At 44.1% G+C, this 17,142-nt stretch overlaps 1 protein-coding gene across 2 annotated transcripts in view; it reads left to right on the top strand.

Moving 5' to 3' along the window:
• The window catches only part of CNTFR (ciliary neurotrophic factor receptor), a 1,120,093-nt gene that overhangs the window by 853,417 nt on the left and 249,534 nt on the right, over positions 1 to 17,142 (top strand). For both annotated transcript variants that reach the window (XM_069626824.1, XM_069626823.1), the window contains exon 7: positions 8,215 to 8,381. In XM_069626824.1, coding sequence (XP_069482925.1) covers positions 8,215 to 8,381 — 167 coding nt within the window. The remainder of the gene's footprint in view (positions 1 to 8,214; positions 8,382 to 17,142) is intronic.

Genomic DNA, 17,142 nt, shown 5'->3' with positions numbered 1-17,142 from the left:
GATGTGTGGTCTATGTTATAGTCTGCTGACTTGATGTGTCCCATTGTTGCAAGATTTGCTAAGTTGCGATTTTCAGGAAAGAATTGTCATAGACTTATATTTAAGCAATAAGCCCCGAGCCGCAAGGGCCTAACCGAGTCAGGTAAAGCTCAGTTACAGGCCTGAACGAAGCCTGAAGGGGATTAAGCCTGAAATCCAGTGGTCTAACATTTGGTTAGAGTCTGATGCCCATACAGTTGACCTAGGACTCCAAGAGTGGTGGTTCCAGGTACTCATGCAGTCCACAAGAGCCATCAACGCTTTTGGACACCTCCTCAAGGAGATGTCAACTTTTCAAACATCTGAATGTCAAATGTCTTGAGCTTGAAACTATCATCTTTGATCACTCTTGGGAGCCCTATCGAGCAAACCACACAACAATAGGGCACATCTCATTGTCCCCTCCTAATCCTTCAACTGTTCTATACTGTCTTTCCTGTCTCTATCTCCCCTCAATATTTGCTCCTTCTTAGCATTTAAGCAGCACTTACTTGCTTGCTGTTTCTCAGCCTCCTTCCTACGGTCCCAGTATGGGTCACACCGTAACATGCCAGCTGATGCTTCTCAATTAGCAAGACTGCTGTACGATCACTCCTACTCTCCTTTCCCATTTGAAGGGGAGCCCTTTTTTTAATGAAGTGCCCTATCATGATTACTAGCATCGCTTGTGAAGTTAAATATCTCGCAATCAACTTAGAGAGACTAGAGGCAATATTTTCTACGACCAATAGTGAACAGCCCTCATAAGCAAAACATTTTAACAATACACAATGTTCACTCGGTCCCTTGCTTCCCCAAGTCCATATCTGGTTGAACCTTACTGCATGAGATTAATCACCATTAAATTCTCATATACTACACCACATTGTATCAAAAAATAGTTATTTATTTTCCATATTTCAACAGTAAAAAAACTTTTTTTTCTCTTTTTTTCACAATTCCAATTATTTAGAGAGTTATTAAGATAGTATACCAAATCACAATATCTGTAACATTGCCATACAAATATCTACCTTGTGCAGAAGCTCGGCATCTCCTAGAGGCCTACGACCAACCAGTAGCCTGGACAAGTGCAGACATGGACTACACCAGTGCAGGAAGAAAGGAACCAGAAGACAGACCTTCTCTTTCTACGCACATGCACTCTGGACCCTACTCTAAAACAAAACCAAACTCACCCCTACCCTACATTTTCAGGGAGGCGCGTAAGGACTTTCTCTTCAAGGAGTACCTCCTCCTTAACACTTAGGTTCACACCGCTTCCACTCTCAAATTATCCCGAGACGGGGCAATCTGTTTCCCCTCCCTTGGTTCTTCCCTTGTTTTCTTGTAGTTCCCTTACTACCAAAATGCCTACCCATCGCACCCCCATTGTTATTTCCCCTCTCCCTAGCATTGATCCCTTGTGATCTATGTCCATGTACTACCCCTCATGAATTTCAAAGCACTCCATTTCTTCTGCATTTTCCAAATTGCATTCTAGCAGGATCTGATTTCTTTGGATTTGAGCTAAATCCTCTTACTATACCAACCAGAACTCCTCTTTCTGCACCTATCCCACAAACACTTGTCTGCCCTCTACTCCTCCTTTCTCTCACCCCATGACCTGGCCTCTCATTCCATATAGTGGCCCATCCTTCCCCCTTTTCCTGCCTTCTGCATCTTGCCTCCATTTCCTCCTGATTGCTATTTTCTGCTCCCACTGCACCTGCAACAGTGTCATGTGTTCTCCAGGCTGCCAAACCATCTTGTCCTCTTTTCACCCCCTTTGCCACACAGGAACCATATCTGGGGCAGCCCTAACCCTCTCCTACCACTCCTTCTGTTTTAAACCTTCCTCGTGGCCATGGGACATTCCTTGCATGACCCGCCCTAGCTAATAGCCTATTAATTCTAAGAAAGCACCTCTGAAAGCCATCACTTGCCTCTCTCCTCATTCACTACCTGTGACACAATAACCTCTATGATCTCCCCTGATCCAGGTTGTTCACTGCTTCTTCACCGATCCACACTCACATCCATATGAACTCTGCCTCAGCTCGCTCTTCCCTTCAACACACTCAACCACAGCCCTCTCCTCCCAGGTATACATGACTCGGTCTATTGACTGATTCACCTCCTGGCGATCAGAATGGTCCTTCTCTATGTCATGGAACTCTGGCAATCACTATCCCAACCAGTTCTGCGGGATCTGTTCTTGGGTTACTTCACTCTTCTTCCGACTAACTAAACTCTTCCTTTTGCTTCCCTTGCACCTTCTTCTGCTATCCCCTCCATTCATCTTGTTCTCTCCAAACATGTTGTTTCCATCTCTGCCTCCGCTCTATTCTTGTTCCCTTACTCAAGCACCGCTAATGTGTTTGTTTTTTCTCGCCTGCCATCCCACAGTCCACCATCCCATGTCCACCCTCCCACATATTGGTCTCTCTGTAATTTCATAGCACTTTCAGGCCTAATTCCCAACTATTCTAAAACCAAAGCGATCTACAACTCAGCTTTCAATACCCCATCATGTCTCCCCTACTCATTATCCTTTTCCTGCGACCTAATTACCAAAAACCCCAGAGGTAGACATTTTGAGGTCGCCTTTGAATGAACAGAAGCTTCAATATTTCACTACCTCTACTTCAATGAATGGCAATATAGTCAAATGTAGTCCCCTCACATATCACTATAAAAACCTTGATTTCCATTAACATCATCATCCGTCTTGACTATTGTTTTAGCCTCTTCCTGGACCATTCCCTCTACTCAATGATCTTCCTCAACAAAATATGTGACTTTGCAACTCTCCCTCTCTACCACCACTTGAATGGGGGTTGGAGCATCATTCAACACCAAAGGCCTCATTAGACACGTGCCAGTCTAGAAATAATACCTGAAAAAATGCTGGAAAAAATACTGGAAATTCCAGCTTTGGCATTTTCTTCAGACAGGCACTCTACTTGTGTTGCAGTGGGGGCCACGGTACTCCTGGCAGGACTGACCTGCCGGTAGATCAGGCTACTATCGGCAAAGAAATGCCTGAATCACCGGCACCAATCCCATCCCATGGAGTCCTATGAGGTTCCATGGGAATGGTAACTTACCGGCTCTCGGCCGCCCATAATATCCTGGTAATACCGGGATATTGGGTGGTGGAGACAGCAATGGCAGTTTGCCTGTATCCCGCTGACAATACCGGCGGCAAACCGACAAACTCTTAAGAGGGCCCAACTCTTTTCAAATATGTTCTTGCATTCAAATCCATTCATTGGCTGCCCCCCAATTGTCTGGCTTACTCTGCCTGGCTCTACTGAATCTGCAACCTGCACTCTTTAATCGCAAGTCCTGAGCCAGCCCTCATTTACCCGTCTCGCTGTGCTGCCCGCTGCATCTGCTACGTTATACTTCTTGCGCCGTTCCACTGAAACCCTGAAACCAACCTATGTATTCAAGACACTCCTTATAAAGGACATTCTCGCTAGCGAAGGGGCACCGGAATCCTTCAATGGCAGCATCCTTCCCCATTAATTCCCCACTAACTAACTAAGGCACATAAATATACATAACAGCATAGAATTATAAATATATCTGATTGTAATCAATGTAAAAACATGTTTTAGTTGCAGTTGCCCGCAGTTCAAATCTCCTACGTCAGCCAATCTGGTTCCCATTATTTTAATTACCCACTATCAAATCTTTTACATTTTTGCACAAATAAACTAGACCACTGTGTATATTAGAAATGACAATTCTTTATGATGATCCTGACAACTAATTCTATAGTACTCCCTCGCACAGTGCGCATCCGCAGCTCCTGATCCGGCACATGCCCCAAGCAGAATTCTTGAGGTTAACATGGCATTGTAGTTTAGAAAAAGAATTTAAAACCCAAGCATTTGAGATGGCTAACAGATACATAAATCAAAGAATACAGCAAGATCATGGTCAATCAACATGTACTAGAGTCAGTGCCATGGACGTAATCAGACTTCTTTTGCCCATGATTTATAATAGAAAAGATAATGGGGGTCATTATGACCCTGGCGGAATGGGCAATTACCTGGGCATTAGAGACCCAGCGGATCCAGTAATTGCCCATTCCCGGGCGCCGGAAAATATTACTCCCCATTACCATTTGTCCCTTTGGACTCAATGGTAATGGGGAGGATGGATGCACCGGCACTGTGTGTAACAGTGCCGGTGCATCCGTCGAGGTCTGCGAGCGGATGCCATTCGGCCCGCCAGATGAGACCTGGCGGGCTGAAAGGCTCCCGCTCGCAGAACTCGTACTTTGCCGGTCTGGAAACAACAGTACCGGCAAGTTTACCGGTACTGTTGTTTCCGGACCGGCAAACCTATAATGAGTCCCAATGTAATCAGATTCATTATGACTGCTGCAAAGCACACAACTCGGGGTTACAAGATCTCTCCATTTGCTATGGGGATGGATCCACATCCATGCATAGTAAATGGACTTCAAGTCAGTTGTTGCAAGTTTTCCAGCATTCTAAAAATCCTAGCCCAGGAGGAATACAACCCATGAGGAAACCTCACTTCACTCACTACTAGCCCATCCTTGTGACTTTTCAGCAGGCACCTTAGGCACCCGCTAAGTAATTATATGTGTATATCCCCCATGACTCGTGTCAGTGCCACAGTCCTTTATTCAAACGGTTTATAGTCATTTGGTCGAAAACAAAAATGTCGAACGTCGAATTTTTTTTTTCAATACTTTTTTTTCGAAATGGGGGGGTTCCCCCCAACCCCCCTTTTTAAAAATGTTATTTTACCCATTTTTTATACTTACCAAACCCAAAAAATACATATAAATAAAAAAATAATAGATTCGACTTTTTTTTTTTCGACATTTTTGTCATTCGACTTTTTATTTTCGACATTATGACTGCACACCATTCAAACATAGTCGGAATGCAAGATCAGGCATTCCCAATAGAAAACTCCACATAATTTTTAAAATCAAACACTTCAAAAAATTCCAGACAACTTACAAACTTGTACTTGTTGTCCCTGTGGCAACATGCATATGGGTCGCAGTCGGAGACCTTCAAAATGAACATTCTGGAATATCTTGAAGCATATGCAATCATCATTCTGGAATCATGCTGGAATATCTTGAAGCATATGCAATCATCATTCTGGAATCATGCTGGAATATCTTGAAGCATATGCAATCATCATTCTGGAATCATGCTGGAATATCTTGAAGCATATGCAATCATCATTCTGGAATCATGCTGGAATATCTTGAAGCATATGCAATCATCATTCTGGAATCATGCTGGAATACTTGTGGTGGCTGTGATGCTGTTTTGTTCTTTATCATCTACTTGTTGCATGTGTCGCAGAAGCAATTCATTGCAAATGGGCTTCTGTACATTCTATGAGTTGAATAGCTATGGAACTTGGGCTGGTCAGGTTTTCGCCAATGTTTTTCTTTTCACTCTTCCTTTGTGTTTTCTTTGAGAAGTTCAACTTTACGTATTTGGTGGCTGTTTTCTATTTTTCTTTTCCAGTTTTCCAGCAATGGATGCTGGGTATTCTTCTTTGATGATGTTTTACTCGTTTAGTTCTACCTTAACCTTGAGAACGTGTGTGTGTGTGTTCCCTTTTTGAATGAATACACCTTCCTTGTGTTGGCATATGGCTTACTCCATATTTTGTAAAGTTCCCACCAAAGGGATTATTCATTGTATTACTACTGTCCTCATATCCAACGTTTCAGATGGAGGAGCTCTAATTTTAAATAACTAAATAGCGAATAAAAAAAAAATCCCCTTCTCCCACGCGTGCCCCTCTCCTAGACACGCCAGTAGCGTTACTGACATATGGACACAACCCTTGACAGCAAGTTCAAAGCAGCGGAGAGAAGCTCTGAATTACAAGCATATCAGGGACATTCATAGTTGGTGTGCTTGACTTTAAACAACTTCCTTCAAATTCTCTGCTTCTGTGTACTTAATCCCTTCGTGGCTCTGTCCTATGCAAGATCATGACCAAATGGTAATAGAACTTTTTGTTGTCTGAGCTGTTATATTTCAGCTGAACAGGACATGCTGAACAATGACTTTTTTCTTTATCTTCCAACTTACTTTGCAAAAAACAGCATGGCGCGCACCGGACAAGGAGGGGCGTGTCGACACATTTCACTTCTTTGCTTGTGTCTAGTATTCACAAATAAATAGTAATATTTTGAGGAATTCAATGTAATCATGTATGAGTTGTTTATTGTGCTAACTCGTGGGGGTGCCACTGCAAATAGTTTAGGAGAGACATATGCAGGGCAGCGGGTGCATATGGTGGCATATATATGCAAGGAAGAGGCAAGAGGCCGTAGAAGTCTGTTTGGTAACAGTAGGTATGAGCTGAGAGCTGGATCACATGGTGTGGATGATGCTTTTGCGAAGGCACCATTGGTTACAGAAATTCTGCCTCTTGCAGGTTCTTCATATTACAACAAACATACAAGTGGGCATGCTAACAAGTCAGGTGACCTTTCACAGGACTAAAGCAGGGAAATTTGAGTTTCCCAGCTAATGGCTAAATGTGGCACTGTGACAGAAGTGCTGGCCATAAAGAAAATGTGCTTAGACAACTGTGTGGTCGTAGGGTTTTGGTGGCTGCGCCACCTGAGCTCTTAATATTTACGTAAGTGTCTCTTGTCTTATAGGTAGTTCTGACAGCAGCTCACCTAAGGGAAGACCTACCACTGAGGCCTTGAGATATAGTTTGAAATCAAGTTCCCTTATTATAAGCGCGTCTCACCTGTATGAAAGGAGTGAAACAATACGCGTTGTTTGTTACATGGGTTGTAATCAATAGTACGTTTTTATACAGGTTAGATATATAAGCACAATAAATCATATGTAAAATTGTGACTTTCAAATTCCAGTGATTTAGTAAGGTAATGACTTTTGCTGCTTAGACAATTCAGGTGAATGTGCCAAGTGCATGGCCAGATGTTTCACCCTTTGGGCTTTTTCAAGGCAGTTTGGCATATACAGTCCTAGTAATTAGCTGTGCGATAAGCCAAAGTCCTCTGTCACCTTAATTAGCTATTCATGTACCGCGTTATTTGCTTGATGTTTGTGGTTGTGTAAACTGATGTACATCAAAGTCCTGTTGGTCCTTGGGCGGGATTGCCTTCCACAGCAATTAGAGTTTGCATTCCATTGGCTACAGATTGTACTCCAATAACCGTGGCTCCAATCCCCTTTCGGCTGGTCCAGCAAAAGTCACTAACTTACTAACTCCCTGGAATTTCAAAGTCACACTTTTTCATATGGTTTATTGTGCTTATGTAACTAACCTGTATCAGAAACTACTTTTGAATGCTAACAACACGTATTGTTTCACACCTTCGATACCGGTGAGAAGCGCTTATAATGAGGGAACTTGCTTTCAAATAAAGAAAAAGTGTGATAGAGTCAAGTAAACTGTTTGTGGGTGGGAGAGGGCATTTGGTTAATGCGCGTGGGCATATATGATTTAGAAATTCTTGAGTAATGATCTTATTCCTTAGAATGGATTAGGGATTCTGTGCAGGAGCTTGCCCCCTGGCACCACACTGAATTTTCCACAGTATGTTCAGTAGTAGTGGCAGCACCCGTCCACAAGATGGAGCTCTTCTATTGCTGCATCCTGATCGGAAGAGGGTTTATAGACTAACCATATTTATGTAAGAATCAATGCAGGTGATAGTGGATAGCTCACTAGTTGAAGTGCTGGTCAATGACTAGCAGGCAGCCTTCACCTCGCAGAATCCTATGGGAGGAATGTCATAGCTTATCATACTGCCAAGGCTGATCAATCAAATGCCAAACAATGAGTTCATAGCACCTGGTGTTGTGCAGTCGCCATTAGCAATTGACTCGTGATAGCTGACTTTGACGAGTAAGAAAAGGTGTGCTGTCTGTATGTGCAGAATTGAGATGGCAAGTGACTTTTTATGACTGGCTAGTAGCTTGCAACCTGAAATGTTTCCCTCTGATCTCTCCATCTGTACAATTTTTTAAAAGTTTCAGCGTATTGTAATATGCAACAAAATCTACATCACTAACCTGGGAGAGATGCTACTGTTGTTGTGAGACCCGAGTCCAGTGGAAAGCGGGTGCAGACGTTTGTCAAGTGCTTTGCTTACCAGTTTCTCTCTGTCTCTGGTTCCATTGACAGGCATGACTCCAAGTTGCTGCCTTGTGAAAAGGACCCCTTCCCCAAGAACAGGTGCCACATTAAGTACAGCCACATGTTCTCTGCGCTCAAGTATCGCGTGACCGCAGTGGTCACAAACGCACTCGGGAGGAACTCTGCGTCCATCAGCTTTGAGGAGACCACTATAGGTAAGCAAGGTGTTACGCGTCACCTTTTCTCGCTTTGGGTATAGAAATACGTTGAGCTGTGCTGTTTGTGCAGTCCAATGATATGTTGTGTGCATTTATATTCATATGTGGCAGTGCTTCTTGTAGGCAAGAGTCCTGCTAGAACCCCCACCATAAACAGGTAGAGAACCATGCACTTATTTGGCAGACTTCCTGAAGATGGCCCACAGTGAGGCCCAAGAATGGAAGGCTCATCCTGTGGGCCACGTGGGCCACTGTAATATGTTTTATACTATGGTAAGTGGTTGTATTGCTAAACTGTAGGACACTGGCCAAGGCACAAGTTGGCACTACTCACACTAGTAGAGCATGTGACATATGGTTAAATACGTTGTGTCCCAAGTAAGATGGTATCATCAAAGTTGTGCCACCTGTTGGACATCGGCAGGAGCTTCTGCTGTGAAGGCATCCCGCTCCTTCACTAGCAAATAGTCAGACAAAGCTGCACCGGCCTACATAGCTTTGGGCAATTTTGGACCTAATGCTTGGCTTTCTTTATTTAACTGGTTACTCTTGTAGGGCACATTTAATATCTGGGTCTTGTTACCTCACTTCACATTCTGTTTTCAGAATTATGCCAGGGTGTTGTACGTGCATACAATATAGGATATTGATGACATGGTCATGGGGAGATAGAGAAATGTACCCAATGGGGGTATATGGAATGACTCCAAAGTGCAATTTAGCAGCTTGGAGAAGACGGCATCCATGGCAAGTTAGCCGTGGCACTTCTGGGAACCAGGAATACCAGTGTAAATAGACATACATGCTGATATGCTAAATCAGAGGGTCAATATTAACCACCTAAACTGGAGGGAAAATAAATGATGACGAGTAGTAATAACAAGTTACATAAGAATTAAATGTCTGGCCACACCCTAGAAAGATGCACCTGCATGGTGATGTTTGAACAGCTGAAAAGAGAGAGGATCAAGGTGGATTATACCTGATTGTCGGATAGAGGGTGAACACATGAACATTGTTTTTCTTCTGTCCTGATGAAGGCTGTTCGAAACTGACAGGACCCAATCACTAGATCCCATCACAAGGCCAAAACAGTATCGCCATATCTGTGTATTTTCTGTGGTTGTTGTTTTGTTGACATCAGGAAGGGATATACCCCTTGATCATGCACTGTAGGAATCCTGTGATAGTTGGGATGCTGCAAGAGAATTTAAGGAATCTGGACGCAGAGACCACACACTTTCTTACAGTGATTCCAAAGAAGTCTGTTATGAAAAGAGGGAGTACCCTTCAATTTTTTCTGTAACAAAATGAGTATTGTTTTTGTGGCGTCTATTTCACGTCTATGTATACTAACCTCACGGAACGATGTAGTAAAGAATTGGATTAATGAGATCTGGAGAGAACAAATATTTTAAATGTGGTGTTGTTTTTTGATACAGTGAATATCAAATAAGAAATATTTATTTATTTATAATATAAGGTGAAGGTACCTGAAGGTTTGCAGATTTGTGTGATATATTACACTGCAATGATACATAATTTTAGACAATTCACTCGGTATGATAGGGGTCTGGAGGATATATGAGGGGCAAAGCCTTTGTCTTGGAAGCAAAACAATGCAGAGCAACAGAGGTGTGAAGCCCGGTCCGCACACTAAGAGACCAGGGGTGGACTGCAGTGGATTGGGAACCAAAAGAGGCCATGGAAATAATGTTCAAAGTGACCCCATATTACACATTTTCAGCACGCCCAACCCTTATCCTATAAGAACATTTAAAAATAAAATGGGGTACCACACAAAAGAGGCACAGAGTGCAGAGGCCTATCGGGAAATCTCCAGAGTTCCTTATAGGCCAGTCCACCCCTGATAGAGACTGGTCTCAAGGAGTGTAATTAAAGAGTAATTAATTATCATTCAACACATTCACAAAAGATCTCACAAAAGCCTCTGGATGTGCAGTTGCAATTTCCTGCCATGCATGTCACCTTTTGAACTCCTTCCTATCATTTTAGCCGTCAACGTGCATGACTCATATACAGGGGTGCCAGGAAGTTACATCACAATTGGAGAGGGCACAGATAGGCTGCTCAGAAAAGGAGGAGGTGTTTAAGAATGTTGGTAATATAAACTTCCTGTAGACAGAGAAACAACATACTCAACCCGAGAAGATGGAGTAATGAGGCTCAATTCTCGGTATCCAAAAACCACAGCTGATGGATAAAATCTATCAGTAAGAAGAAGACAGATAGAGAAACAACGTCAAACAGAGGAGTGGTGCATAAGGGACCTTGAAGGGAGCCAGGACATAACAAAGAGGGTCTCCAATGAGAATTAAGACATGTTGGAACAGTGGTTTCAATCCCATCAAAACAGTACTGTTATGAAGTATATTTGGTGGTAATAAAGCTCGGACTCGAGACACAGACCTGCTGTAGAGTCATTGGGTTTATTCCAGGTAGCTTTATTTACATAGGTACAAATGTACATCAATCCAGTTTCTCTTGTAGGTATATTCAGTAGCACAGTAGACAGAAGACAGGACATAGTTAGAGAGCAGACCCACCGGCCATCCTTGCATCCACAGCTCAGGCCCCAACTGACACTCACAGAACATTCACTCTCAGGCCCATGCAGCATTCCTACATCAACATTCTACAAGAACACACTCCTAGCCAGTGACATAACATGACAAGACTACATTACAAGTACTTCCAACAGAACTTTGAAACGTATGAGACATATACTGTAAATTCCTTGCGGTTCTTGCGCAATACTCTTAGCTAGGTGTGCTAAGACCGGCTTTACACAATGTAAACTCATGATGAGAAACAGAACGGGCTAGTCATGGTTATTTGAAGGTGGTGGAGAAGAGTTTTCAGGAGCAGCCTGAATTTAAGGAAATTTCCTCCCGGAGCTCCAGGCAGACCACGCTGGGTGGCAGAGAGTTTCCGGGACAAGTCACAGGAGGATTAGAGTCCCTTTCATACCACCTTAAACTGGGAAGTGGAAAGGTTTACTGCTCCTGGAAACCTTGTCACGTGGTGCAGGTGGATTTTGCTGAGCAGGTAGGTTTGCCGGAGGGGTGAATATTTTACAATCAAGAAGAAGGGCCAGATTGTAGGATCTTACAGCGATCCACTCAAAAATGGAGGTGTGGAAGGACCGTCTATCGACAATTGCGCAACACTTGTTTTTGTTGGTACTCTCTACTTATTTGAACAGTGAGGTTCCGCAGGGGAAAGCCAAACACAACACATTTTAAAATTAGCAACTTTTAATGCATGTTGGGAGGTAACGATGAAGCGAGTACCAAATAGCGAGGCAGTATTGTAAATGTTGAGGGAAGGCTCTAGCAAGGGGGCGTTGCTAAGCCGTAGGGTACAGCCTAAAGAGTGGTGGGTGAGGCATGTAGGCGTGGCAGGTGGCTTAGGCAAAGGCCGTCTGTCACAGATAGTAGTACACCATGAGATGATCAGCACTGTCTAAGGTGTCCTTTCTTGCATTCAGTCTGCATGTCCCTCTGGCTTAGCCTGGCTCAGTGTGCATGGAAATTACTTCCTCAGTATACAAAGAAATTAATCAGTGAGTAAATGACCCTCCTTCTGTAAATAAATTACCCAGGCCTGGCATCAGGGTCATCTTAATAGCCCTTCTTAAGTGGTGGCTTAGTGCTTCAGCTCCTTGCTGACTGTCTTCCTTTGTTCTACCCTGCAGAGGCCAATGCTCCTGTACCTTTTTTAACTGAAACCACTAGCCCCTCCCTTCAATGCTTTGTCTAGGATTTTCCCACAGAATGAAGCCCCAAGGAAGGGATGATGGTCTGTACACATACTCTAATAATGGGATATCATTATTCACACTCTAAAGGTTTTGTCACTTTAAATGTGCATTTGTTGAACAGACCTCTTTAAAAAGTGTTAACTTATCGCAGACATGTTTCCCCCTGCTTTCAATTCTTTGGCGTGGGGCAGGGAATGTGCGTGGTGATCATGGTGGGTCTTATGTTACTCGCCCTCAATGAAACAATACGAGAAATCACTCATTGCGGTCTGCATAGGATATGTACATTATAACATGTACACCACACAGCTACATAATATGCCTCAAAAACATCATTTTTAAATTGGCCTCCACCGATATTCACCCAGCCCTGAAATCACCCATGAGAAAGGGGAGGGGAACAAATTGCACCGAATTAAGTTACAGGTCACTCTGCATAAAATAAAAGAGCATGATGGGAACATAAGAATAATCACAATTTGTATATGTGAGAAATGTATCTGACAGTGAAGCAAGCCTGCAACCCTTCTGAGCACATGTAACTCACTGGCCATGCTGCTTAAATCATTTATGATAACACCCTAACAGTGAAATATGTTCAAAGCACCAGTCCTACATACCTATTTGGACAGCCTAAGGTATAATGCAGGCTTACTCCATTATAAACTAGCACGAGTTTCCTGTCTGCAATTTCAGCCCTTGTATCTCATTCAGGGAAAATGGGTCACTGCCGGCGCACTGCAGCACTCTGGCACAGGACCAGTTTTTAGATACAGCCAGGTCTCCACCCCGCTAGGCCTGGCTCACTTAAAGCCCTGCAATGGGCCATGGTAAGGGCGCCCACGTGGTAACTTTCCGATTTTCCTTAAAGTGATGTGCCACACAGATTCAAATGCAAACAAGGGCCTTCATTACAGGGGTACCGGAAAACCTGCCGGTAGGCGGAGGCTTTCTGGCAACCCGTAACAGCCGTAATGCCACCTGATATCCAGGAGCCACCACGATATCCCAAATGGCAGCAGTAACGGTTACACCCCATTTCCATGGAGTCCCATAAGACTCTGTGGAAATATCCATGGCCCCTGCCGGCATCATTGTAGTATGGTGGTCTGGAAAGGCTGCTGGTACGTTGCTACCGACACATTTATTTCCAGACCGCCATACTTGTAATGAGGCCCAGTGTAAACAACTTCAGTAAATCGTCTTTTAAAAGGCAGAGGAAGTCTGTTACCATGTCTGGCATCACTAATGCCAGTCTAAAAATAGAATAATGGAGAAAAGAGGAGCTTGATATCAGATTAATAATGGCAAAGACCCGTCGTCAGTTGTTGTGTAGAAAACAAAATATCAAGCAGGATACAGATAATTATGCAAAATATCCATCCAATTTCTGGCCATGAACTCCCTTCACCACACTCCTGCCGTGATCAGTGACGTCATTTCCCCTAATTAAAATTCATAAGCGGAAAGGACCTCCGTAACAATGCTTCCGGCAAATGACTTGCCAGCGGACAGAGCAGTGATGCCGCGTGCCCATTCCATGGCGTGCAAGTAGAATCTATGCTTCGAAAGGCTGCAGCCTACACGCTAAATAAACCTGATGTAACCCGGTTGCTAGAGCAGCCTTCTGCTTCCCCAATCTCACTAGACACAGGAGGTCAACGTAGCACATACAAGTCTGCATCAGGCCAGAAGGAGCGTAGCGTGGAACTCTGCAACACCAGAACATGCCCCACACCCTTTCACTCCATGTCTGGCACTTACGCTACCTAGTATGCACCGGACCGGGTCTGCCAGGCTTAGTACGGTCGTTTTTGTTTCTGTATGTCCTTCTCCTCCCCTTCCCCCCCCCCCGCCTTTATCGCCTTACCATCAGTCACGCACTTGCACGATTGAAACGTTATTGGCCGAGAACGGTAGCTAAATAACGGTCTGTTCTTCTTCCTCTCCTCCCCCTCTGCTCCGTCCTTCTCTTACGCCACACTTGTAGTAAGGCTGGGAACCAAGTTTGCTAGTTTTTTTTTGCAAGATCATTCGGAAATGCCAAGGCCTAAGGATGTCTATGTATTCCCCTGTTCCCTTCCCGCCTTGAAGCGCTTTGAAGCACTTCACCTGCTTATAAGCGCTCTATAAGTAAAGAATTACAATTAAGAGTACTTTTGAAGATCCCCAACTGGAGGTCATCTTAAGTGCCAGGCTATTATGCAAGTTTATGCAGAAAGGACGAGCATACTCGTCCTTGGCACTTAAGGGGTTAGCATGTGTGCCTCTCTCTGGACTTTTACTAAATCGCTGCCTTGCATTAGTTGGGGCTTAACAGACTGTGGTCAGGAGGCCGGGCTGCACAATGATGAAGCTGAGATTGGGCGACTGGCCTAAGCAGATCCGCGGATGGGCAAGGAAGAGCTTGGGTGATCCAAACCTTCCTGAACCTGCGGGGATCCCGCAAGGAGAACCTGGGAAAGAGCTGATGCTGGGAGTCGGCAGTGGTGGGTTTGCAGCCTCTGGCAGGCTCTGGCGGGCTCTGGCAGGCTCTAGCCGGCTAGCTGCATCAGCTCCGGCGAGAGCCAGGTGGGTCAGACTGGGAGCCTGGCCTCAGTAAACAGACTAGTTAATGGATTTGGGAGGCCACTCCAGAGCTTGCAGATTCGTACATTGAATGTAAATACAAGGCTTAGTCCACATGTCTGTTTATAAACATGTCACTTGCGTTTGTTTGCATGCCGTTTGTTTCCATTTGAAAGGCGTCCAGAATTTCGAGTTCACAAGGAGCATATTTCTGGGGAAAAAATCCGCCCGCTCTTTCAGAATCTCCACATCGTTTACAGACTCGGTGTCCAAGGAGAAAATCGGCATGAAGCCGTGTGTGTGTGTGTGTATGTGTGTGTTGCGCCTGGTCATTTGTTTTTTGTTGTTCAACACAGCTACATGTACACCCCCGTGGTTTGCATGTATGCGCCTGGTCACGTGTTTCTGTATGAGTGAACGCCTTTCGGTGTCTGAGGGTCCATACTTCTGTGTACGTGTGTCTTTGTTGTGTGCATGTTTACACACAGGGCCGGCCCTAGCGGTGGTAGAGCCCCACACAGTAAAAGTTGGTGATCTCCCCCCAGCGCGCTCCAGGTCATGTGGGGTGGGGCAGCACACTTTTCAATAGGCGCTGATGCAAAAGAATCAGCGCTGTATTGTTATTAAATGCGCCCTACTCTGCAGAGGGGGGTGCATTTCATTTCAAAAAGGCCCCTGCTATGCCTTCTCCCGCCACCCAGGTTGGGGAAGACCTTGAAAGATTCACGGGTGGTCACCCGTGCAGCCCTGTTTGCACATGTGAGTATTTGCATGTGTCTGTGTGTGCATGTGTTTGTGAGTTACTGCATGCATGTGTGTGTGCATGTGCGTGCCTGCACGTGAGTATGGTTGTGGATGTCTAGTATATGAGCCACGAGTGAGTGTGTGTGCGCGAGGGAAGGGTGCAAAAGATAGGAGCCTGAGAGAACATGCAGAAGATGGAGCAAGGCAACAGAGATGCTTTTCAAAATGGATGTTCTGCACTAGACCACAAATTCCCACCTGCAGCAGTGTTTCGTTTTTGGGACAGAACCTGGACTGTCCAAGCCCAAGGATTTGAAGCAAGCTGGACCCACACTTGCAACTGGAACTGGAAGTGGGCCACATCTAGCTCAGAAAAGAGTGGGGGAGAGGCCGCCTCACCTTAGGAGCACAGAGCAATGCAAATCACTTCACATCACAAGGACGATGGGAAGATCTTTACATGAGTAAAGAGGGATGAGCAGAAGGTGGAGTACAAGAAATTCATCCAGTTGAGAAGCCGCACTTGCAGTAATTTGGAAATATGTAAATAGCTAATGAGGGTGGGGGGGGCAGGCGTGTGACACGTTCAAGCTATTTTTCATGGTTAAGTAAAAACCACACGGACAGTAAAAACCATGCCTAAATGATTTTACACATGTTTATGTGTCCGTGTTATTTTCGTGTATTTATAAAGCACAGCTTGAGTCTGGATCAGAATTTAATTTAGGAGCTCCTATGGAATCCTATGGAATCCACCTTCCTTTTGCACATGCGCAGAGCCGCTATATTCTATAGGAGTCCATCTAATGCATCCCGCCGGGCATATAAACGGACAGAGGAATTTAAAATATATTTTGTATTTTTAAATGGTGTGGTTCATACCCTAGACGCCACCCCTGCGAATGCCCATCTTTAAATTAAACCATCTGTGAAAACAAATCAAAATTGCACATAGGGGACTGCATACACGGAAGTGCATTTTTATGCCGTCCCCTCCATGCAATGTCTGATTAGAGGACCGAAACCGAGTCCAGTATTAGCAATATTATGAGCAGAACTCTCAGGTTTTCCATTGCCATGTGTGAAAAGGCCACCGAGTACAGATTTAGCTTGGAATTATGGTGTTTGTAGTTTTCCTGAATTTAAAATGGGATAGAAATAACTAAATCACATAATCCAGAGGAAACTGGATGGCCTCCTCACGCTTGGCCATGTGAAACAGAAGAGCTCGGAAGGAGCGATACCAGAGCTTCAATCCGCAAAGTCTGGACGAGGGGCTTGAGAGAGGAAATACGTAAGTCTGTTAAGCAATATGAGGTTAGCATAAATGTAAGGAGCTGTGCATGCTCCAGCAGAAGTGTGCTTATTTTTCACATTTTTGTTGACGTGTTGGTTTACATAACCCTTTTGCATATACAATACAAATATAATTCAATACATCAATTCCTTATTAACTCATTAAACTCAAATTTACAATAACAATTCAACAGTGATTCGTTGCTACAGGTCAACATTTCCTAATTATAAATCATTTGGTCCATATTCATAATTGATACAATTCAATGGTAAAACATTCACAGAGAATTTAAATGTCAATTGTTAAACTTTGGTAACACATTTTGTATTTCTAAGAGTGCTTTACATAACAATGAAATCAAAGGT

This window comes from Ambystoma mexicanum, chromosome 6p (assembly GCF_040938575.1).
Source record: "Ambystoma mexicanum isolate Mex_15411 chromosome 6p, UKY_AmexF1_1, whole genome shotgun sequence".
In the NCBI taxonomy this organism is placed as follows: domain Eukaryota; kingdom Metazoa; phylum Chordata; class Amphibia; order Caudata; family Ambystomatidae; genus Ambystoma; species Ambystoma mexicanum.
The sequence above is the reverse complement of the archived record's forward strand: the minus strand, read 5'-3'. Positions and strand labels throughout refer to the sequence as shown.